The sequence below is a fragment of the Podarcis melisellensis genome, assembly GCF_964234715.1.
Source record: "Podarcis melisellensis genome assembly, chromosome: 11".
NCBI lineage: Eukaryota > Metazoa > Chordata > Lepidosauria > Squamata > Lacertidae > Podarcis > Podarcis melisellensis.
The window spans coordinates 46,477,457-46,500,654 of record NC_138543.1 but is presented as its reverse complement, the minus strand read 5'-3'; the positions used below and the strand labels follow the sequence as shown (position 1 = coordinate 46,500,654).

The window sequence follows — 23,198 nt, the reverse complement described above, 5'->3', positions numbered from 1 at the left end:
CTGCCAGAGTTTGGAACCCAAGCAGAAGCATATTAGTGGTGCATCAAAGGAACATAAGAAGCTGTCTTGTACAGTGGTACCTCGGGTTACATACGCTTCAGGTTACAGACTCCACTAACCCAGAAATATTACCTCGGGTTAAGAACTTTGCTTCATGATGAGAACAGAAATCATGCTCCAGCGGCACGGTGGCAGCAGGAGGCCCCATTAGCTAAAGTGGTGCTTCAGGTTAAGAACAGTTTCAGGTTAAGAATGGACCTCCAGAACGAATTAAGTACTTAACCAGAGGTACTACTGTATTGTTAGACATTGGGTTTATGTCCCATCTTCTGCAAGGAGCCCAGGGCAGCAAACAGATACGCAATTTAAAAACAAAAACATTCTAAAACAGTTAAAGCACTCTTTGAAAAAACCAATTACAATTAAAGACATCTAAAAGTAGTTACAGATGAAAACTTTATTCCATCCAATGATCTTGTGGTTGCCAGGAAAAGTATTCTTCAGCCCCCAACTGATGGCTGAAAGTTAATACAGCAGTAGAGATAGGTGAACCTCACTAATGAGGGTCTGTGGTGCTGGAGGAGACTCTTGAGAGTCCCATGGACTGCAAGAATATCAAACGTATCCATTCTGAAGGAAATCAGCCCTGAGTGCTCACTGGAAGGACAGATCCTGAAGCTAAGACTCCAATACTTTGGCCACCTCATGAGAAGAGAAGACTCCCTGGAAAAGACCCTGATGTTGGGAAAGATGGAGGGCACGAGGAGAAGGGGATGACAGAGGATGAGATGGTTGGATGGTGTTCTTGAAGCTACCAGCATGAGTTTGATCAAACTGCGGGAGGCAGTGGAAGACAGGAGTGCCTGGCGTGCTCTGGTCCATGGGGTCACGAAGAGTCGGACACGACTAAACAACAACAACATTGGGGAAGGAGGTTTTTTAGGAATAGTGACTAAAATAGTGACTCGGACCTTTTGTCCACCTAGTTCAGTATTATCTACACTAGGGTTGGGAACCTTCTCAGCCTGAGGTGGTGAGAGAGTAAGCACCCTCACGAGTCACTTTGACAATTTAGGAAGTTCAGGAGGAACCACATACAATGTTTAAAATGATGTATTGCAGAAGATAGACATGCTATACTTTATTGAAAATAAAAGCCAAGGCTTAATTTTGCCACTGTTATTTTTTATTGTTCTGTTTATTATATAATAATATCCAAAACACAGCATATGGAATACTTTCCTAACTTCTTGTATATGAATAATAGTATGTTACCTTTTTAAAGACCTTCATAACAATGCAATAGTACTAAAGCAGCACTTTTTTAAAAAAAAGTATAAGATGGTCAAGAATAAAAGCTGATCCCATTCACGTAGGGACCTTTCAGCACAGTATTTTAACTTTTCCCATATAGTTAAAGTGTGGGGGCAAGTATTAAAATACATGCATTCCTCTGCAACCAGTACAAGTAGATTATTCAGTGTTAACCTACACTGATTTATTAGTAAGCTTCAGTGAGAAAATGTTATGTTTGAAAAGTAATGTTTGATGAAGAAAGTATCACTCATGGTGTGCAGAAGCATCTTTTCTGACAACCCACCCCCCTTTCTAAAAGTTATCGAGAAGAGTTCAACAAAATTAACTGATTGTGTCTATATAATATAGTGGAGTGAGCTGGTTGTGGCAGAGCTGGGTTATGAATTTGCTAGTTATTCTTGAGCAAATCACTCACTGTAAGATGTATGGGTTGTGTTGGCACCTGACAAGGCTGTATAGGACTCAAGACCCATAGATGGTTCAAGGGCTTTGCTCCTGTGCACCTAACATCAGGCTCTTCTGATTTTCCCCTAACAGTTGCATGAGCCACTTGTCCTTTTTATACAGGATGCCTAGAGCAAATTATCCAAGACGAGAGGCTAGCAGGGAAGATGGATTTAGGATAACTAAAGTGTGAAGCAAACATTGTAGTCTTTCTGAGGTGGACACCCATTGTCTGGATTCAGGCCACTTTCTTATTTGTAATAGGATTGCATATAGTTGAACTATGGAACTTACTGCCACAAGATGTAGTGATTTTGCTGGAGAACGCAGTTGGAGACAATGCTCTTCTGCTCGGGTCCTGTTTGTGGGTTTCTCATAGGCATCTGGTTGGCCACTGTGAGAACAGGATGCAGGAGTAGATGGACCACTGCCAAGAGGCTGTTCTATGTTCTTAAGGGATGGTCACCCAACTTAGATGGCTTAAAATTTCATGGAAGATAGGGTTGTTGACGATAACTAATTGTGATTCATGGTTGTGTACTACTTCCAGTGCCACAGGCTATTTCTAAGGAGGCTTCCCCTGTTCCTATTTGGAGAAAATCTATATATATCAGTGGGTAGAATCACAGAATCATAGAATTGTAGAGTTTGAAGGCAACGCATGGGTCTTCTAGTCTAACCCCGTGTGATGCAGGAATCTTTTGCCCAATGTGGGGCTCAAACCCACAACCCTGAGATTAAGAGTCACATGCTCTACCAACTGAGCTATCCCAGTGGCTGGGAAGCATGACTGTGGCACCCATAACCAGCTTGCACGCATCTTACATTCCTATTAATAGCAGCCTCAATTCCTCATACAGCATGGATGATATTGGGGTTGCAATCCTGAACACATTTAACGAACACAGTGGGATCTGCTTCCAAGTCAAGAGGAGAAGGGTTGCAATGCATGAAGCACTTTATATATGAAAGGTGTCCACAAACAGGAAATGCAGATGACCAGGAAAACCATGGCTCATTTGGAAACACAAAGAGCATAGCCCTGAACATATTTCTTCCAAAAACACACAGCAACTTGTGGAATTATGGATACCAATACGAGCTTTGGAAATACTCTTTGGACTGTTGCATCTGCTAGGCTGACAGATACAGCCTTTGCAAACAAAAACTAGCTTTTAAGTGTTCATGTAGTTAATGATGAAGCTTTTACCTTTGGCAGCAGGATATCCCTCACACCAGGCAAAGTTTTCAGCAGGATTTCAGAAGCATTTTTGATGTGTTTCTTTGCATTGGAAAAATATTTAACTGTCTACATATCTAATGATGGCAAATAGGGGCGTTGGCAAACACTTCTGTCTCGTTTCTTGCTGGTTTTGAAAGCTTGACGTATGATTTTCAGAAAATGGTATTTATGCAAAATCTGGCCTCTGCTCTGTGAGAAAAGGTTACAACATCTGGGGCTTTTTGGATGAGAAAAAGGCAAATCCGGGGTGTGGGGCATGAGGTATAAAGTGTGTATGGTTATGCATGGCATGGAAAAAACACACAAAATATTTTCTCCCTCTAATAATATGAAAACTCAGAATCATCCAATGAAGCTGAATGGTGGGAGATTCAGGACAGAGAAGAGGAAGTAATTCTTCATAAAGCACATAGTTAAACTATGGAACTGACTACTGCAAGATGTGGTGATGGCAACCAGTTTAAATGGATTTACAAAGAGGATGGAAAAGGCTATAAAATGGCCACTAGTCATGATTGCTATATGCTGTCTCCAGGATTGAAGGAAGCAAGTGATTGGCATGGTTGGTATATAATACTAAACCATAGTTTGTTTTAACAAACCACGAGTTTACCATGCGTCAACCACAGATGCTTTTCATTTCCAGCTGCTGTTGTCTCCTGCCTTTATAGTTTGGTGAGCACCTGAGACGGTTAAACAAACCATGGTTAAGGAAGGGTGCTGTTCCCATGTAACATAAAGGTAAAGGTATCCCTGCCCGTACAGGCCAGTCCTGTCCAACTCTAGGGTTGCGTGCTCATCTCGCTCTAGAGGCCGTGAGCCGGCACCGTCCAAAGACACTTCCGGGTCCCGTGGCCAGCGTGACGAAGCTGCAGCTGGCGAGCCAGCACCAGCGCAACGCACGGAAACGCTGTTTACCTTCCCGCTATAAAGCAGTACCTATTTATCTACTTGCACTACTTGCACTATTTATCTACTTCAAACTGCTAGGTGGGCAGGAGCTGGGACCAAACGACGGGAGCTCACCCCGCCGCGGGGATTTGAACCGCCAACCATATGATCAGCAAGTCCTAGCCACTGAGGTTTTACCCACAGCGCCACCAGTGTCCCAAGGTTAAACCAAGGTTCACAAGCCAACAACAAGCCATAGATTCAGGTGTAAGACATGGTTCGCACATAACACTAAGGTAAAGGTAAAGGGACCCCTGACCATTAGGTCCAGTCGTGACTGACTCTGGTGTTGCGGCGCTCATCTCACTTTATTGGCCGAGGGAGCCGGCGTACAGCTTCTCAGTCATGTGGCCAGCATGACTAAGCCGCTTCTGGCGAACCAGAGCAGCGCAGGGAAGCGCCGTTTAGCTTCCCGCCGGAGTGGTACCTATTTATCTACTTGCACTTTGACGTGCTTTCGAATTGCTACGTTGGCAGGAGCAGGGACTGAGCAACGGGAGCTCACCCCATCACAGGGATTTGAACCGCCGACCTTCTGATCGGCAAGTCCTAGGCTCTGTGGTTTAACCCACAGCGCCACCCGTGTCCCCAGCGCCACATCTTAATAAACCATCAGTTTAGCCTTATGACTGAACAAGGGTGCACACCACTTGCCAGAGAATAACAACAGGAGTTTATTGTGCTTATATACTGCTTATGGGCTTTCCATAGGCATCTGATTGGCTGTTGTGGGAAGCAAGATAGATAGGATGGCTAGAGAGGTCTTTGGCCTGATTCTGTACGGCTCTTCTTACATTTTTAATCCATGGCATGCAAGATATGGTTACATAGCTAAGGAAACAAAATGGCTATTAAGTGAACTGTTGCTTAATTGTTGCTGGCTAATTTGCAAACTTGTAGCATAATCCAGTGCTCTGATTAGTTCCTTTTCATTAATACAAAGTTATTTTAGAGATTTTTGGCCCATTCCAGAATAGGCTGCTATCCTCCCTAGTTTAAAAAAAAAGTTCCCAGAGCAAAAGTCTTGGTTACATGGGGGATCCCTATGGAATAGGTGGTTTGTTTTTGTGCATACATTACTAGGTTGCTGAATGCATCCCCCGTCCCCATGCCCCCCCCTACACACATACCAGCTTTGTGCATATAGCACAACCAATTGCAAACAACTATTTCTACATTCATACTCTATTTTTCTGGATCGGGAAAGTTCCCTAAAATAGCTTACCATGCCAAAAGCTTCGCACAAATGCCAGCTGCTGAATGCTATGCTGTGACTGCTAAGAAAAATATTTATTATATAGCTGTACTCATAATAGATTTTTGTGGACAGTCATTGTGTAGATAAATCTGTGTGGAATTAACGCAGTCAGTAGTTCATGGATAAATGATGGATTCCATCAATATGATGAAAGAACTTCAATTAGGATTCTCTTTTTCTTCTACATTGTCCTTAAAGATCATTTGTTCAAAAAACTGAAGTCTTTTTATTTAAAAAATTCTTAAAAGAGCTGGGGCCATTCTCTAATTCCTGTATAAGCAAAAGGAAGGACGACTGGAACCCATAAAGTGCTTGTTTCATGTATCCTCTGTGTGCTAAGTCAACCCTGAAAAGTTTTTGCCCCTTAGTCATATAAAGTGTGCAGAATTTCCTCACAGGCTGATGTCGTAAGAACTTCTAGGTTATTTTTTCTTTTTAAAAAGAAGTTTATGGGTTGTTTTTTTACTTTGATTGGAGGTAGCAAGTTGTCACGAACAGACCACAGGCTGTCGGCGAATCCACTGAGAATGATCTGGAGAAGAATGGAAAGCGATTGGTTACTTCCATGGTAAGCGATTGGTACCACATCATCTATATGTGCTAATATCACTTGGAGACTTCTGGAGCTTGTGCTTACACAACCCAAACAGCACCACTGATTCACGAGAGAGGAGGACAAGTACACTGGGGGGTAATCTCAAGATAACCACAAGTACCAAAATAATCTGCAGAGATTGTTTCTTTAAACCAAACCATCCCCACAGTGGTTTGGAATGTGGCTTGGAATGTACACAATCAGCTTTTTCCTATGAGAACAGGTTCTTCCCGACCTCAGCCGTTGAGAGAAAATACAGTGGTACCTCAGGTTACATACGCTTCAGGTTACATACGCTTCAGGTTACAGACTCCGCTAACCCAGAATAGTGCTTCAGGTTAAGAACTTTGTTTCAGGATAAGAACAGAAATCGTGCTCCTGCTGCAGCAGGAGGAGGCCCCATTAGCTAAAGTGGTGCTTCAGGTTAAGAACAGTTTCAGGTTAAGAACGGACCTCCGGAACGAATTAAGTACTTAACCCGAGGTACCACTGTAATTAATTTGTGCAGAACATGGTGATATCTATCTATCTATCTATCTATCTATCTATCTATCTATCTATCTATCTATCGAGTCACACTGACTCATGGTCAACCCTTCAGGAGCCACTTGTTAAAGTGGGCATGACTGAAATGTAAAAAAGCAATTGAAGATTGATGGTTTTCTTATTTATATTTTTAAAAAATGGACAAATGGCGTCATTCCCAAAACTATGAAGAGAACTTATTCATAACTTGTGACATACATTTCCAACAATGCAATAAACATGCAAATAAACAGCTACGAAGTTCACTTCCTCAAGATGTTGTGATCTTTACAAACTTGGATGGCTTTAAAAATGAGGTTAGATAAATCAATGAAGGATAAGGCTATTATTGGCGACTAGCCAAAGGGGGCTGTGTACCACCTGCAGTGTTGTAAGCAATATACTCCTGAAAAATACCACCTCCTGGGAATCACAAGTGAAATTGCACTCAGGGTTGGCTTGTGGATTTCCCATGGGCCTCTGGTTGGCCACTATGATAACAGGATGCTTAGCTAGATGGGACTTGTTTTGATTCATTAGGGTTCTTCTTATGTTCCAGTGAAGGAAAGCTCATTTTGAAGGATGAACTGATTAATCATCTTTAGCACAGCCTAAGGGGTTGATTTATTGAAAGAAAGCAAATAGAATTGCATAGAGTATGTCTATATCTAATAAGATGTTTCAACTGATGCCAACGTTTCGTGGAAGGGAAAGTTTCCAACCACGTCATTCTCAGAGTAGATTCACTGAAATAAAATGCTACCTTGAGTCCATTGCTTCAGTGGATCTACTCTGAGCATAACTTAGGTCGAAATCAGGACATAAAGAAAAATGAAGTGCAAGTAGTCATTTATCTGCAAGGAATTTTCTTTTTCTTTAATGCCATCAGCCTTACATGAAGTGTGGGGTTACTGATTATGCTTTTCAGGAAGAGTGTTTCATAAACAAGCGCATTGCTCTGGTTATTTTTTCCCTGTGGGAACCTAGCAATGGGGGGGGGGGAGGGGAAATATAGATAAGCTTTTCATTGGTCTGCATACAGAAACTGTTATACATGACTATTTTCAGATTAATGGAACTTTCCTGCATATCACAGTGCAGCCCAGTTGAAGCTATCTATTTAATAAAACTATTTATTATTTATCCTTTTCTCTATTTTGCAACCTTTGCAGCCAAGTCTCCACCAGAAGAAGAGGAGGGGGACTTTGGATTTGATATTCCGCTTTATCAATACCCGAAGGAGTCTCAAAGCGGCTAACATTCTCCTTTCCCTTCCTCCCCCACAACAAACACTCTGTGAGGTGAGTGAGGCTGAGAGACCTCAGAGAAGTGTAACTAGCCCAAGGTCACCCAGCAGCTGCAGGTGGAGGAGCAGGGAATTGAACCCAGTTCACCAGATTAACAACTCACTTCCACCATTAATTTAAAAGTGGCTCAATTCCATACATTTTTACTATGCACTGTGTGCATAGGATTGCAACTTTAGTTTGACTGGCATCAGAAATAAGGCTGCCAACCAATAAGAAGAAAGAGGCCTGGCTGGGATTTTGCTAGTTGCCAGAAAAGAAAGGGGGCGGTGCCAGAAATGGCAGAACTCTGGCACAGTCCTGCCTGAAACAACAGGGTTTCATTCCCTGGCTCCACCATAGACCTGAGTCCCTGGATGTCATCATCAGGGAAGTTTAGGGAAGATTTTAATGTGTGACATTTTAATGTATTTTTAATCTTTGTTGGAAGCCGCCCAGAGTGGCTGGGGAAACCCAGCCGAATGGGCGGGGTACAAATAAATTAATAATAATAACAACTAATAATAATATTAGAGCCTCCCAGGTACCAGAACTTTTTAAAATCTCAGTAGTTATCAGCTGCAGCCACAGGGTTTCATGTTCACACATCTGCTGCTATGCTCACAGAACAACTTTGTTTTCAGTTGTATCAGTGGCCTATTATGATTCATGTTATAGTTGCATTTTTACGCACAATTATTATTCACTTGGCATAAAAGATTCCTGCATTGCAGGGGGTTGGTCTAGATGACCCTTGTGGTCCCTTTCAGCACTAAGTAAGGTAAAGGGACCCCTGACCATTAGGTCCAGTTGTGGCCGACTCTGGGGTTGCGGCGCTCATCTCGCTTTATTGGCCGAGGGAGCCGGCGTACAGCTTCCGGGTCACGTGGCCAGCATGACTAAGCCACTTCTGGTGAACCAGAGCAGTGCACAGAAATGCCGTTTACCTTCCCGCCGGAGCGGTACCTATTTATCTACCTGCACTTCGATGTGCTTTCGAACTGCTAGGTTGGCAGGAGCAGGGACTGAGCAATGGGAGCTCACCCTGTCATGGGGATTCGAACCGCCAACGTTCTGATTGGCAAGTTCTAGGCTCTGTGGTTTAACCCACAGCGCCACCCGCGTTAGCACTGCAGCTCTATAATTCTATTATTGTAATAATAGTTCTCTGTATGCTGGCCCTTAAGTAGCCTAAACAGGACCATCCATACACAAAAGGGATATTTCAGCAAGCTCAAGGGAAACCAAAATTATATAATGGTACAAAATGTTGGAAAAAACCCTGGGGTGTAAGAGCCAAACAACCCAATAATGGTTGAGCATGCTGAATGGATGTGGAATGCAGACTGGCCAGGAGGAGGGGGCGAAAAATGGAAAACCAGGAGTATCTTGAACAGGAGAATTTCACACTGCAACAATTTTGTTGCAGATCTCCCTTGTGTATAACCTACAGATATATAACATAAAACAAGATCCGGATATAATCAAGGACAATAATAGTGTATCTTTGTGAATGGAGCAATGAGCAGGAGTATAGACTGTTGGGGCTTGTAAACAGGCAAATTTTCCAGACTGGAACAAAGGAACTCTTGAGACAAAGCGAAGAGGAATTCAGAGCGCTCGAAGCATGTTGAGCATTCTCGCCTGCCAGTTTTTCAAAGACTTCATTCATCTCTTACCTCTCTCTCTCTCTCTCTCTCTCTCTCTCTCTCTCTCTTTCTCTCTCTCTCTCTCTCTCTCTGTATAACTTTTAGATCAGTAGTGGTTGTTTGTGCCCTTTCAGGTGTGCCCAAAGCACTTTAATCAAGAAAAAAAAGAGTAAGAGCTTTCTTTGAAGTTTCCTGCCACATGCTGAAGAGGAAGGGGCTTTTTCTGTTTAATTTTAAAATGAAACAGCTTGCCTTGACAGCAGCACAAGCAGCTGCTGTGGAAACCTTAGAGAAAACCCTGACTCTTTTTGTTCACGAACAAAAACAATCCCAAATATACACACAGATAGCTTCGGCAGATCGTAGCCAAGGAGCTGAGTTTTAATTTGGAAGGATTTCAATTATCATCTCATGTGGTGCTTCTTTTAGCTATAAACCAAAAGAAAATGTGGTGGTCCACAAACTTAGAAAATAGCCCTTACTGCACTAATGTTTCCACTCAGATGTACAATTATGAGACATCAATATGAGAGGCATCCTCAGAACTCATTCACTGGCTTACTCCTCAATGTGATATATGCTTTCACTTGCAAACAATGCCATTCTTCCATCTGCAAGTCATTCTCTACAATAAAAATGACTTCTATAAGAAGCCAGGGTGGGAATATTTAGTCTCCCAGGATATTCTGCTGCTAGCCAGCAGGTCATATTATCTAGTGAAGGAACTTCAAAGCGACACATCCTGCATGAAATTGCTAAACTAGAATTTATGGATACATTTGGTTCTATTTGTTCAGGACCCAAGCCAGACAATGGTTGGCTTTCCCACTACAGCTGTTAAGAAAGAACAGCAAAGGTAGGATGATTACTGCTGTGTATGCTCACTGTGCTTATCGTGTACATATTTATTTTGTTTCTTACATGCTCATTTCCCCATACTCATGTATGGGTTTCTCTGCCCCCAGCTACCCCAACGATTTTATCATCAAATTAATTTTAGGTTGTTGGTTAGTCTGAGCAACATTGACTAGCCCAGCACCACCCAATAAATTTCGTGGCTGTGTGGAGATTTGAATCTGGGTCGCTGCAATCCTAGTACAATATTGTATCCACTGTTGCACACTTGCTTTCTATTTAGTATTTTGGCTTCATTCTACAAAAGCTTATTTCCCAAGATATCTGATTAGCTTTTTAGGTGTCTCAGCACTCTTGCCATTTTTGAGGCAACAGCCTAACACAACTGCCCCTCTGGAAGTTGGACAAAAATTCCCAAACAACTTATCCATTTTGGCTAACATAGCATGTGCCTGAATAAAGTCTGGGAAAATACAGAGCTGTCTTCCAAAGGCATTACAGGCATGTAATTGTGATAGGAATTTTATGGTCTTAGATATATGGCAACGTTCATAACCACATGTACATAGATCAGCACAGGAAAGCCAACCTGGAACCATTTTGATTCCTAAACTGAGCAAATGTTTCTCTGCATGGTCAAAATGGAAAAGTCTCCCCATTGTCTCTTTCCTCACAAATCCTGTCTTAAGGACACATTTAAGATACAAGGTGTGAGCCTGTGACCTGGCCCAGGAAATAAGTATTTTACCACTACAAAAGAATGGCCAGGCTCCCCAGGAAATCCAATCAAGTAACTTGCCAGACAGGAGATAAACTGTAACAGGAGAAAAACAACATTTAAATTTCTGTGATGTAGGTGGGATGTATCTGAGGGGTGGTCTTAGGTTACACCCCTTCTGTGATGTATGCATAATGTTTCTGGGGGTGGTCTTGATCTACAGAATGGGAATTTCAAAAGTCTTTATAAACCCTTGCACAGCATTGTTCGGGGTCCTCTTCCTCTCCTGCGTGTGAGGGGAGCACCCTGTTGCAACAGATCAATAAAGATCAAGCTTACTAGCTGCTTTGCTTCTCAATATTCTCTGGTTGGCCTCTGTTATTTTCTCCTACCAATAGGGAACCTATGTAAGGACTCTGTATAGGCTCTTGGATACCCCATAAGGGAAAAGGGCATATTTTTATTTACAACAGATGGCGACCACGCACGAAGGGACTTTTGGTTACCCGGATTCTGGAAGCGAGGAAGGACTGGTTATCCAGCGCGCACCAGGCAGTTTGCCAGGAGGAATAGCCAGTCTTCCATCGATCCCAGGGTCTGGAAATAACTGGAGGTTCAGCGGGGCTAACCAGAGGAAGCAACGCTTGATCAGGCCGGCCTTAAACAACCAGTCAAGAGATCGTGGGATCACCAGGAACAGCGCATGCGGAAGTGAGTATTAAGTAGGAAACACGGGTAGTGGGTTGGGTTCTCTAAACCACAGCAACCAAAATTCTTTAACTCTTCCTTTTCCCTTCAAATCTAAAATTTCTACTTTTTTCCTCATCTAAAAATTGCCTTCTCCTCCTTTCTGTCCCCTTGATCTCAACACCAGCCCTAGCCCTTCGGAGTATGCCCAGGCAAAAGTTGTGTGTGACTTCTTTCATTTCCCTTCTACAGTCTATATGCCGACCTATTCCTTCGGAGTTTTGCCCAGAAAAAGGTTGTGCTTTTTCTTCTGTACTGAAAACTATAACTCCCAGGTGCAGCCGCACCTCTACCATGGCGATCTTTGTTAGAGATGACCTGTGAGCAGAGAAAGCAAGGGCACCTGATTCCTTTCCTTCTTTGTCATTTCTGAGTCCCAATCTGGCACTGCGCTACGCAAGCGTCCAGTAGGGAACTCTCAGGTTAGATTGTAAGAGGCAGGAGGTTGCTGTGGGCTCCCTGGCTGAGAAATGACCAAAGGGGGGTTTGAGATCGCTGACCGCACTGTTAGCTTAGTAGCCAGGAAAGGCCAACAGCTGTACCAGCCTAGTAAGTCAGGCCAGACGAACGGCGGTGTGTCACAGTACTAATTCTCGGAGTTGTCCAAATTGAGTGTACTGTGGGTTATTTATTGTGTTTCCTGAAAAGTGGGGATAAAACCCCGGCTGCAGTATAAAAGTAAAAGCTAGCACTATTAAAATTCTTAAAATGGGTGCACCTCAATCAAAAGAAATGAACCTGCAGACTCCTGATGGGAAAGAAGCCTAGTGGTGCTTATTTCCGGCCTGGACTCTGACAGTCCCCTTCAATTTGTGTTTAAGAAACGTTTTTTCTGTGTTTAAATTGTACTTAGGTAACATCCAGCAGCTGCTTATCTTAAATGTGCCATCTAAAATAAAAATGCAAGCTTGCTCCAAATTCTAAATCGTAAGAAAGCTATGTTGGGCCTTATCAATCTTAAACAAGACAAAATGGAGAATGAAGTGTGCAAATGTTTGTTATTTGAGAGAGGCTCCAAAAGAGAGTTTTCCTCCCACGTGGTAAAATCCTGTACAGTGGTGCCTCGCAAGACGAAATTAATTCGTTCCGCAAGTCTCTTCGTCTTGCGAGTTTTTCGTCTTGCGATGCACGGTTTTCCATAGGAATGCATTGAAAATCAATTAATGCGTTCCTATGGAAAACGCCTTCCCCCGACCTCTTCTGGCGGGCGGCATTTTAAAATCACCCGGGACAGCGGAGGACTTCTCCGCTGTCCGGGGCGATTTAAAAGCCCCTGGGAAGGCAGGCAGGGGGGACAAAGGCTTTCTCGCCCCGCCGCTCGGCTTCGGGACATCGTTCCGATGCCGGGCGGCGGGGGGAGGCTTTCTCGCCCGGCCGCCCGGCTTCGGGACATCGTTCCGATGCCGGGCGGCTGGGGGAGGCGTTCCTGCCCCACCGCCCGGCATCGGGACGATGCCCCGAAGCCGGGCGGCTGGGGGAGGCGTTCCTGCCCCACCGCCCGGCATCGGGACGATGCCCCGAAGCCGGGCGGCTGGGGGAGGCGTTCCTGCCCCACCGCCCGGCATCGGGACGATGCCCCGAAGCCGGGCGGCTGGGGGAGGCGTTCCTGCCCCACCGCCCGGCATCGGGACGATGCCCCGAAGCCGGGCGGCGGGGGGAGGCTTTCCCGCCCGGCCGCCCGGCTTCGGGACATCGTTCCGATGCCGGGCGGCTGGGGGAGGCGTTCCTGCCCCACCGCCCGGCATCGGGACGATGCCCCGAAGCCGGGCGGCGGGGGGAGGCTTTCCCGCCCGGCCGCCCGGCTTCGGGACATCGTTCCGATGCCGGGCGGCGGGGGGAGGCTTTCCCGCCCCGTCGCCCGGCATCGGGACATGGTTCCGATGCCGGGCGGCGGGGGGAGGCTTTCCCGCCCCGTCGCCCGGCATCGGGACGATGCCCCGATGCCGGGCGGCGGGGGGAGGCTTCAAAAGCCGTCCGGGGGCTTTTAAATCGCCCCGGACAGTCCCGGGGCGATTTAAAAGCCCCCGGTTAGGCAGGCAGGGGGGGCAAAGACTTTTGCCCCCCGCCCGCCTTGGGAAGAGGTCCAGGACCTCTTCCCAAGGCGGGCGGGGGGGCAAAAGTCTTTGCCCCCCCTGCCTGCCTTCAAAAGCCGTCCAGGATAGCGGGAAGCGCTTCCCTGCTATCCCGGACCGCTTTTAAAATGCTGGCGGTGGGGAGCAAAGCCTTTCGCCCCCGCCGGCCTTCCTGGACCTCTTCTGAAGTCCGGAGGGGGGAAAAAGGCTTTGCTCCCCACCGCCAGCATTTAAAAAAAGGTCCCCGAGATTTCCCTATGGGCTTTCGTCTTGCGATGCAAGCCCATAGGGAAAATCGTCTAGCGAAGCGTCGCAAAACCCGAAAAACCCTTTCGTCTTGCGGGTTTTTCGTCTTGCGAGGCATTCGTCTTGCGGGGCACCACTGTATACGTGCTACTTGTGTTCTGAAAGGAGGATTACCCCACCTCCTTCCTCTAGTTTAAGTGAGGAGGGTGATTTTAAGTCTAATGGTAAATGTTTTGTTGTAACTTTTGAGTTTGTGAGTACACCTGTGTTCCAGTCTATTTTGGAATGTGAAGTTAACCTAATGTTTCTGCTGCAAAAAGCCTAGTTGAGCACAATTGCTCTCTCAAGCTAAAATGCAGTGTCTGTATTTCCTTAAGCATATGACTGACAATATGGTCTGAAAAATATCGGAGTCCAGTTTTAACTTTAATTTGGTTGGACAGAAGAGTTATTGTAAGGCTCCTGATATCAGTCTCTATAACACTTCCTGGCCTCTTTTCTTAGAAAATGCCCCCCCCCTTGTTTCATTCTGTCTCTTTCAGGGTTTTTTTTCTTCTTACTTCTGTGCCAGGCAAATTTACTCCCGAGTAAGCTTCCTTTAAAGGAAACTGCAAAAGGGGGGGGGGCATAGATTAGGCTTACTATTCCTATGCAAGTTCAGGAAAAATTGTCAATTTATATTCCTTTTAAATCAAATCTATGGCTGTTTTAACTATGCTTTATAAGAGATCCTCCCCCTATCTTAGGAAAAATGTACTCTTTAGTCTAAGGAAGTAAACTCAAACTAATTTCAAGATCTGATAAAAGGGTTCTGTATAAAATTGGGTACTTTTTATTTTCCTCTTCCTTAGTACATGATAGGCGCATGGCTTGTGATAGGCACATGGCTTGTGGTCTCTTCCCCAGTTGTGTCTGTGTACATAAGTATGTGCGTGTTTCTGGTAGTACAAATCTTGCCATGAACCCTGTATTTTAGGGTTGGACTAAATGACCCCAGGTCCCTTTCAACTTTCCCAATTTGTGGCTGATGAGTTGAAATTTAGCCCAGATTTGCTCTTTGTTTTTTAAAGGTGAGAGGTGAAAGCCGTGATGTTTTGAAGCAGAACTGGTGATATCAGACATTTGAGTGATTACAGTGTTTATGATTTTGTCCATTTACAGAAATCAGACTTAAAAGTCTACTCAAAGTTTAAGCACAATACAAATTCACATAATCAGGTAGAATGCGCCTTGACCATACCTGTAAATAAAGGGCAGAAGATTTTGTCTGCAAATGGTAAGGCTGAAATGACTGAGAATGTAAGGGCGTGGCAGATTGTTCCGCGAATGGCCAGAGGGATATTAGCCCTTTCCTGTACATAAAGGAAGCAGTCACTTTGCTTGGGCTGGAATTGCTAGCTTTGGTGAATACTTAAATTGCTGAGTTTCTCTTTTTTGTTTTAAAATCTAACCCTATTTTTAAAATCTACTCCTTACCCTTCCCTTCCCTTATTCAAATTCTAATTTAGCCAAAAGATGCAACATTTTCAATAGTATAAAAGGTTTGCTGAGACATGAACTCTGCACATGCACAGAGGCTAGATCAGCTTAAAAAAAAGAGAGAGAGAGAGGAAGGAGGGGGAAGGGGGGAGAGGAGTTTTGCAGAGCGTGTGCTTGCAGGGAGAAACCTATCCAAATTTCCTTATGTAAAACTTGGAACCACTGAGGGAAATCACCCTTAATGTGTCTTTTGCTCCAAGGGCTACTTAATCAAGAGGTTGCCAAGTTTCAAATCTAACATGCCAAATTCTTTTCACAGGTAAATATCAAAGCACTCCCACTGTGAGTTCCTCTCTTGAGTAGTTTGCCTCCCCAATGGGATTTAAATTTTATAACAGTTTTTTCTTTTTGTGTGTGTGTGTGTGTGTGTATGCCTATGCATTTTAGGAACAGCATTTCCTGGCTGACTTCTCACATGAAATAATTTTCCCTTTTAAGTTACAAATAATCTGTTTTCATTTATTTAATCAGTTTTTTCATGATGTCTATGAAATTAATCGAAGCACAACCAAACATTGTTTGTGGAATGGTATTTGTTTACCTTTTGCCTAAGCATTTCTTATTAATTCTATCATTTTGGCTAGTTCAAGGTACTTGCACAACTTTAAATTGCCATTCATTTTTTTCTTGGTATTAAGTCATTTCCCAGTATTTTGATATTAACATTCTAGCCGATGTTGTCACATCAAGAAACACTCTTTTATTTTCATTTGGGATGTTAGAATGCCAAAACAGGTTACTTCAGGTTTCTTAAAAATTGTGTGTCTTAGCATTTATTTATTTTTGGTTCCTCATAGGTCAGTGTGTGTGTGTGTTTTACTTTGGGGACATGTCCATCACATGTTGAAAGTCATTTTCAAGTTCTACTTATCAGATAGCACATGCTGAATTTTAAGCTTTTTTCCATTGTTTTCCCATTTTTTAGTCCAGTAGTAATCTGTGTGGTTTTGATAATATCTTTGTATTATTTAATAATAATTCTTTTCTAAATCTGATGTCTTTGTGTCAAATCTGTTTTCATCTGACTGGTAATCTAATTTTTGGCTTTCTTTTTTATTTTTTAACCTTTGTTGTATTTTTTTTTACAGTTCTCTTTCTATACATGTGGAGTAATTTTTTATTTAATAATAGGATAAAACAACAACAAAAACTAAGTGAAGGAAAGCAAACACACTTAGCAGATAATAACAGTAATTATATGAAAATGTGATAATAATATTAAAATGAGTAAAATGCTTAACGTGCTAACTCAAGGAGATTTGGGGGGGCTTTTGCCCCTTCCTCTTCTAAATCTGTCTTAAGTCCCAAAAAACCCCTGCCCCCTTGCAGGATATCACTTCTACAGACGTGCAATGATGAAAAAGCAGCAACAACCCCTCAACTCAGTTCTTCACCATCACAAGACCTGCAAAAGACACCAGAGTTTTCAACATGCCCACAGCTATCTCTTTCAAAGGATATAGACTGACGGGGGAGTGGGGCTGACAAAGGGGGGTGGAGTTGAATTGCAAGGACATTTTTTTTTTCACTTGAACCTCAAGCCTCTGTGCTCCAGGATTCAAAAGATACATATGTAAAAGATCACAATTGTCTCAAGATATGCAACTGATATTTAGTTTGTTTTGTATTATGTGTTATTACGTAGGAATGTCGAAATGTGTCTGACAGTGTGTTATTTCCACAAGGGGGGGGGCTATTTTTGTGTGTAATTGTTTTTATGTTTAATGTCTTATTCCTTACACCCCAAGTTTTTTCATGGAGGATTCTCATATATTACATGCTTTCCGATAGATCAGGCTATATTTAGATTAAGTCAACTGATCATATTTGCTTGTCTGCTTTGTTTTTTCTATACACGAAGTTCCCAGAAAGAAATTGTGTTTTTACTCTTTCTTTCTTTGCAGTCACTTTCTTAATGTTCCAGAAAACTATTTTGAATCCCTTCTATGACTTCTCTGTATCCCTTGCAGATTCAGTACTGTCTTTAAGTAGCAATTGTTCTGTATATATTTATTAATCTTGGATTTCCCGTATAGCTGTGAAATTAATCTAACCACAACCAAGTATTATTCTTGGAACCATATTTTATCAGGTAGTTTTGAAGCAACACTCTTAATTATTATTTAGGATGTTTTGATTAGAATGCCAAATGGAAATGGGTGTAGATCATGTCTCAAATTTTATTTATTTGAGGACACGTCCACCATATGTGGAATTAGGTTCCTTCACTTTGTTTATATCTCCAACACATTATTTATTTTATTTTATTTTGCTAACATCTGCATATCATTTTCATATAGTATTTCCCCCAGATTGCACACAGTGAATCTTAAGGTTTTTTCCGCATAATTGCTCTCATTTTTTTATCTCAATTGGACAACCAAATTGTGTGCTTACTCTTCTCTACCGAATTTTAATTTTACCAAGGAGAAGCTTCAGGATCCATGAAAGCCCAGATAACAAGAAAAGTGTATATGCTTTGGTTTAGCAGGAATGATCCCTTATAGAGTTAAATTGACTTATTTGGACAAGTGCCCTTTTTAAGAATGGTTTTCTTTTAACAGATTGGTTTGAAAAGTTGAGAACCATGGGCATATATAAATTATAATTGGACTCAGTTTGAATTGGGCAAGTGTATCCAGGCTGCAATTAGCTTTTTGGTCCTTTAAGTGCAAGTGAGCAACTTTCCATGAGTGCAAGACCAACGCCAATAAAATAAAATCCCATAGAAAGGCCAAGGCAAAGACATCTCTCTCATGATATGTCCAAACCTGTGGCAGCTATGGTGAGTGCCAGGCGACATGGTTAAATGAAAGCCCCGAGGGGATTCAACAGACAGGATGTGTTGCTGTAGCACTATGCCAGTGTGAGACCACAGAAGAGCTAGCTTGACACCTGAGAAACACACAAAAATGGTGAAGGACAAAACACCAACTGCATTTTTCAGTCAGTAGTGGACCTTCCTGCTAAATGTAAAGCATAGCCACTACTGAGAAAATGTTTCTCCCAAGAGCTAGAATGCCACAAGTAATTTAGTAACAAAATGCAACATATGTTATTTTTATATGATATATTTATACAAAGGCATCCATTTACAACATACGATGTTATTATTTGTGGGGCAAAAATTTTTAAGAAAAATTCTAGCCCCAAAGGGGGGATAATGTGATAGGAATTTTATGGTCTTAGATATATGGCAACGTTCATAACCACATGTACATAGATCAGCACAGGAAAGCCAACCTGGAACCATTTTGATTCCTAAACTGAGCAAATGTTTCTCTGCATGGTCAAAATGGAAAAGTCTCCCCATTGTCTCTTTCCTCACAAATCCTGTCTTAAGGACACATTTAAGATACAAGGTGTGAGCCTGTGACCTGGCCCAGGAAATAAGTATTTTACCACTACAAAAGAATGGCCAGGCTCCCCAGGAAATCCAATCAAGTAACTTGCCAGACAGGAGATAAACTGTAACAGGAGAAAAACAACATTTAAATTTCTGTGATGTAGGTGGGATGTATCTGAGGGGTGGTCTTAGGTTACACCCCTTCTGTGATGTATGCATAATGTTTCTGGGGGTGGTCTTGATCTACAGAATGGGAATTTCAAAAGTCTTTATAAACCCTTGCACAGCATTGTTCGGGGTCCTCTTCCTCTCCTGCGTGTGAGGGGAGCACCCTGTTGCAACAGATCAATAAAGATCAAGCTTACTAGCTGCTTTGCTTCTCAATATTCTCTGGTTGGCCTCTGTTATTTTCTCCTACCAATAGGGAACCTATGTAAGGACTCTGTATAGGCTCTTGGATACCCCATAAGGGAAAAGGGCATATTTTTATTTACAACATAATAGCTGGGTAAACAGCCTGGAAGAGTAAAAATGAAGAGAAGCTCAAGCAGTACCCACCCATTTCTTCCAGTATACCTGAAGGAAGCATCTCCACCCACCCCAGCGCCAAGAGCCTTCTGGCAGTTCCCTCACTGCTGGAAGTGAGGTTACAGGGAACCAGGCAGAGGGCCTTCTCAGTAGTAGTGCCCGCCCTGTGGAATGCCTTCCCATCAGATGTCAAGGAAATAAACAACTATCTGACTTTTAGAAGAAATCTGAAGGCAGCCCTGTTTAGGGCAGTTTTTAATGTTTGAAGTTTTATTCTGTTTTTAGTGTTCTATTGGAGGCTGCCCAGAGCGGCTGGAGAAACCCAGCCAGATAGATGGGGTATAAATAATAAAATAATTATTATTATTAGCCCCTTTTCAAACTGCAAAAAGAACACCATACATTAAATCAGAGTCATGTAAACTTGCCCTGATACAGTATGTGTGGAGTTGAAAGAGTGACACTCGATGACTCTACTGCCCCTCTTTTTATCTACAGAGGGTTTTTTAAAAAAAATCTCTAATGAATAGAGTCAGAATCACCAAGTGAGCCTTTTTTTCTGGCATTGAGATGCATTAATGGGAAAAACTGCACCCACTGATTTCTACCTGCCATGCATCTACTGAAAACACAGAACATAACAACAGCTGGCAACTTTAGAGCAGCAGGAAACATTTTGCAAATGGTGTTTGGAGTGAAATCTCAGCAAAGGTTGGGCTGCGTACCTTGATGGTATTACAACAGGATCAGCTGGCATGAAAGATAAGCAGACTGAGGTGGACATAGTCAGGATAAATAAAACAAAGCAGGGGCCGTCAGAGGACCTGCCAAGGTTGCTTGATAACAGATGGGGCCTGGGTTGTCAGCAATCTCTGGGACCTGGATGGAAGAGGAATTTGTACTCACTGGCTGCAGGGAATTGTTAGGGTTTATATAACTTCACTCATTTTTCTCATGCACCACACTCACACACACACACACACACACACACACACACACACACCTCACTGTGAAGTCCATCACAATGAAAAGAACACTGTATGTACCACAGTTTGGATGTCCCTCAAGGACTGTGGCCTCAGTTATCACTGGCCACTGACCCTTAGCTGTTTTTCCCAAATCTGTGTCAGAGGCCTTCGCTTGTCAACATGATTGTTTAACTTGCAAGTCGGCACATAGATTGGAGAGTACCTTCAACTCGCAAACAAATTCCAGCCTTTTATTATCTCCCTCTGGGAAGTCACACAGACAAGTTGAAGGGGAGAGGTTCTGCATGAATGCTGACTGAAGCGGTTGCTGTTTGGTGGGCAGAGTGAGCTGTATATAGTATAACAGTCTAAAATTAAAAATGTTTGGTTCTTCAGGTTTATCGCAGGTCTTTTTGTGCCCTCCTTACACAAGCAATGGTTCAGCACACTCCTATGCATGTTTACTTGGAAGTAAGTTCCACTGTAATCAATAGGGCTTATTTCCAAGAGAGTGTCCATTAGATATGCATTTTTCCTTCAGAAAATAGCATAAAATCAGTGCGCAGTGGACAGGATCTTTGGATATAGTCAGTTCCTCTTCCATTCTTTTCACCTATTCAGTTCTCTGCTCTAGCACAAATTTTTATATTGTCTCCTGTTGGAGCATGAGCAACACCATGTTGTGGTCACATGAAATGGTCTTTTGCTGTCCTTTTATACTGAGTGGTCTTTCCCTATCCTGCTACCAAGGACCCCTCTAACTGGAGAGGTCACAGATTCAGCTGAGCATGCACTCTGCCACTGGCTACTACTTCTACTTAACATTTGTTTAGTGCTTTCATGTGTTGAAATCATTTACCGGTACATGCATCATCTTGTTGAAATCCTTCCCAAACTCTGTCAGTCTTATTGTCCCCATACGGCAGATTAGGAGAGAGCGGCCTTGTCAGTTCATGGAACAGATGAGATTCAAAACAAGGACTTCCGGATTTGTTCCCCAGTTTCTTAGCTACTGCTCACAAGCCATTTAAATAATGTGCTTCTTTCCCACATCAGCATCAAAAACTACATCATTCGTTTGACCCACATTGCTTCCTCTTTTGAGGAACTGCAGGTGTGTTTGGGGATCAGACCCAATGGAAATTGCCCCACAACAATAATGCATGTTAGGACCCTCTTGGGTGCAAATCCCCAGAGACACGGTGCGAGATTATGGCTTGAGTGCAAGCACATGCCTCACAAGCTGAACAGACGCCAAAAAGAAACATAGGAAGAGGACCAGAATGAGATTAATGGGAGTGGCATCAGTGGGGTCAACTTGGTGCAGTACAACAGATGTGTAGCAGCTACTGAAACCAGCACACTTCTGGTAACACTTAGCAATACAAAACCTGCATTATTATGTGCTCTGAAATTCTCAGAGCAGCAGCAGCAGTCAATGAAATGGAAGAATGATGAGGAAAGTCACAAATTTTGTATTGCTAGGCATTACATGGAAAAGTATAGTCCGTATAGTTAAAGCCATGGTTTTCCCAGTAGTGATATATGGAAGTGAGGGCTGGACCATAAAGAAGGCTGATCGCCGAAGAATTGATGCTTTTGAATTATGGTGCTGGAGGAGACTTTTGAGAGTCCCATGGACTGACTGCAAGAAGATCAAACCTCTCCATTCTGAAGGAAATCAGCCCTGAGTGCTCACTGGAAGGACAGAAGCTGAAGCTGAGGCTCCAATACTTTGGCCACCTCATGAGAAGAGAAGACTCCCTGGAAAAGACCCTGATGTTGGGAAAGATGGAGGGCACAAGGAGAAGGGGATGACAGAGGATGAGATGGTTGGACAGTGTTCTTGAAGCTACCAGCATGAGTCTGACCAAACTGCGGGAGGCAGTGGAAGACAGGAGTGCCTGGCGTGCTCTGGCCCATGGGGTCACGAAGAGTCGGACACAACTAAATGACTAAACAACAAGGCATTACATGGAAAAATGAAGGAGGAGTTGCTACATTTGGTGGTAGCCACATGTCTGATGTAACATTTGGCTGCACCCAGAGAACTATGAAGACCATCCAATCATGGTAACCATTCAGCAGACACTATTCACGTTGACAAAAACTAGGTTTTATCTTAGGAACGTAGGAAGTTGTTGTGTGCAGAGTCAGATAATGGGCCCGTATGGCTCAGAATTGTCCACACTGCCTGGGAAGAAGCTCCCCAGTTCTTCAGGCAATGAGTCTTTCTTAGCCCTGCATGGATATGTGAGGGACTGGACCTGGGACCTTCTGCATGCAACGCAGATGCCCTACCACTGAGTTATGTGCCCTCATGGGAATGCTTGCAAAAATGTGTATAATAGTCAAATCTGCATACAAAAGTGTCTTTGTCAGGAGAAATTGACACTAAAATGTTGAAGAATTTCCAAGAGGAGTTGAAAATTGCAAATTGCTGCAGAAATGTGAAGAAGTGAATTTAAGAGTGGAAAAATTAGAAACAGAGAGAACATACCGTATTTTTCGCCCTACAGGACGCACTTTTTCCCCTCCAAAAATGAAGGGGAAATCTGTGTGCGTCCTATGGGGCGAATGCAGGCTTTCGCTGAAGCTATCAGCAAGCCTGGGGAGCCCACGGGACTTCCCGCAGGGCTCCCTAGGCTGCAGATAGCAGCCTGCTGCCCGGAGCGCGGGGCGCACTGAAGCCGTGGCTGGGGGGGGGGATAAATTTTTTTTCTTTATCCCCCCCCAAAAAAAACCTAGGTGCGTCCTATGGGCTGGTGCGTCCTATAGGGCGAAAAATACAGTAAATGGACAGATCCTTCCATCCCTACTTCTCCATGAAAGGACCTGCGGACATGGTGGTTTGTTTCCCTTTCAGAAACCAATAGGAGCGAGAACCAGAGGCAGAGTTGAAAGGAGTCCA

The 23,198-nt window shown here is 43.3% G+C and overlaps 1 protein-coding gene across 5 annotated transcripts in view; it reads right to left on the bottom strand.

Annotated features, from left to right (window-relative positions):
- Window positions 1-4,464: 4,464 nt before the first annotated feature.
- Window positions 4,465-23,198, bottom strand: part of RANBP3L (RAN binding protein 3 like) — a 50,721-nt gene continuing 31,987 nt past the window's right edge. The window contains exons 15-16 of one of the 5 annotated variants that reach the window (XR_014172704.1): window positions 20,045-20,198; window positions 4,465-5,745 (exon numbers count right to left, since the gene is read on the bottom strand). Coding sequence is in view for 4 of the 5 variants with exons in the window: in XM_081929811.1 (XP_081785937.1) it covers window positions 5,702-5,745 (44 nt within the window). In the remaining variant the exon portion in view is untranslated. The remainder of the gene's footprint in view (window positions 5,746-20,044; window positions 20,199-23,198) is intronic. The other 4 variants (XM_081929811.1, XM_081929809.1, XM_081929812.1 and 1 more) reach the window with 4 other exon arrangements.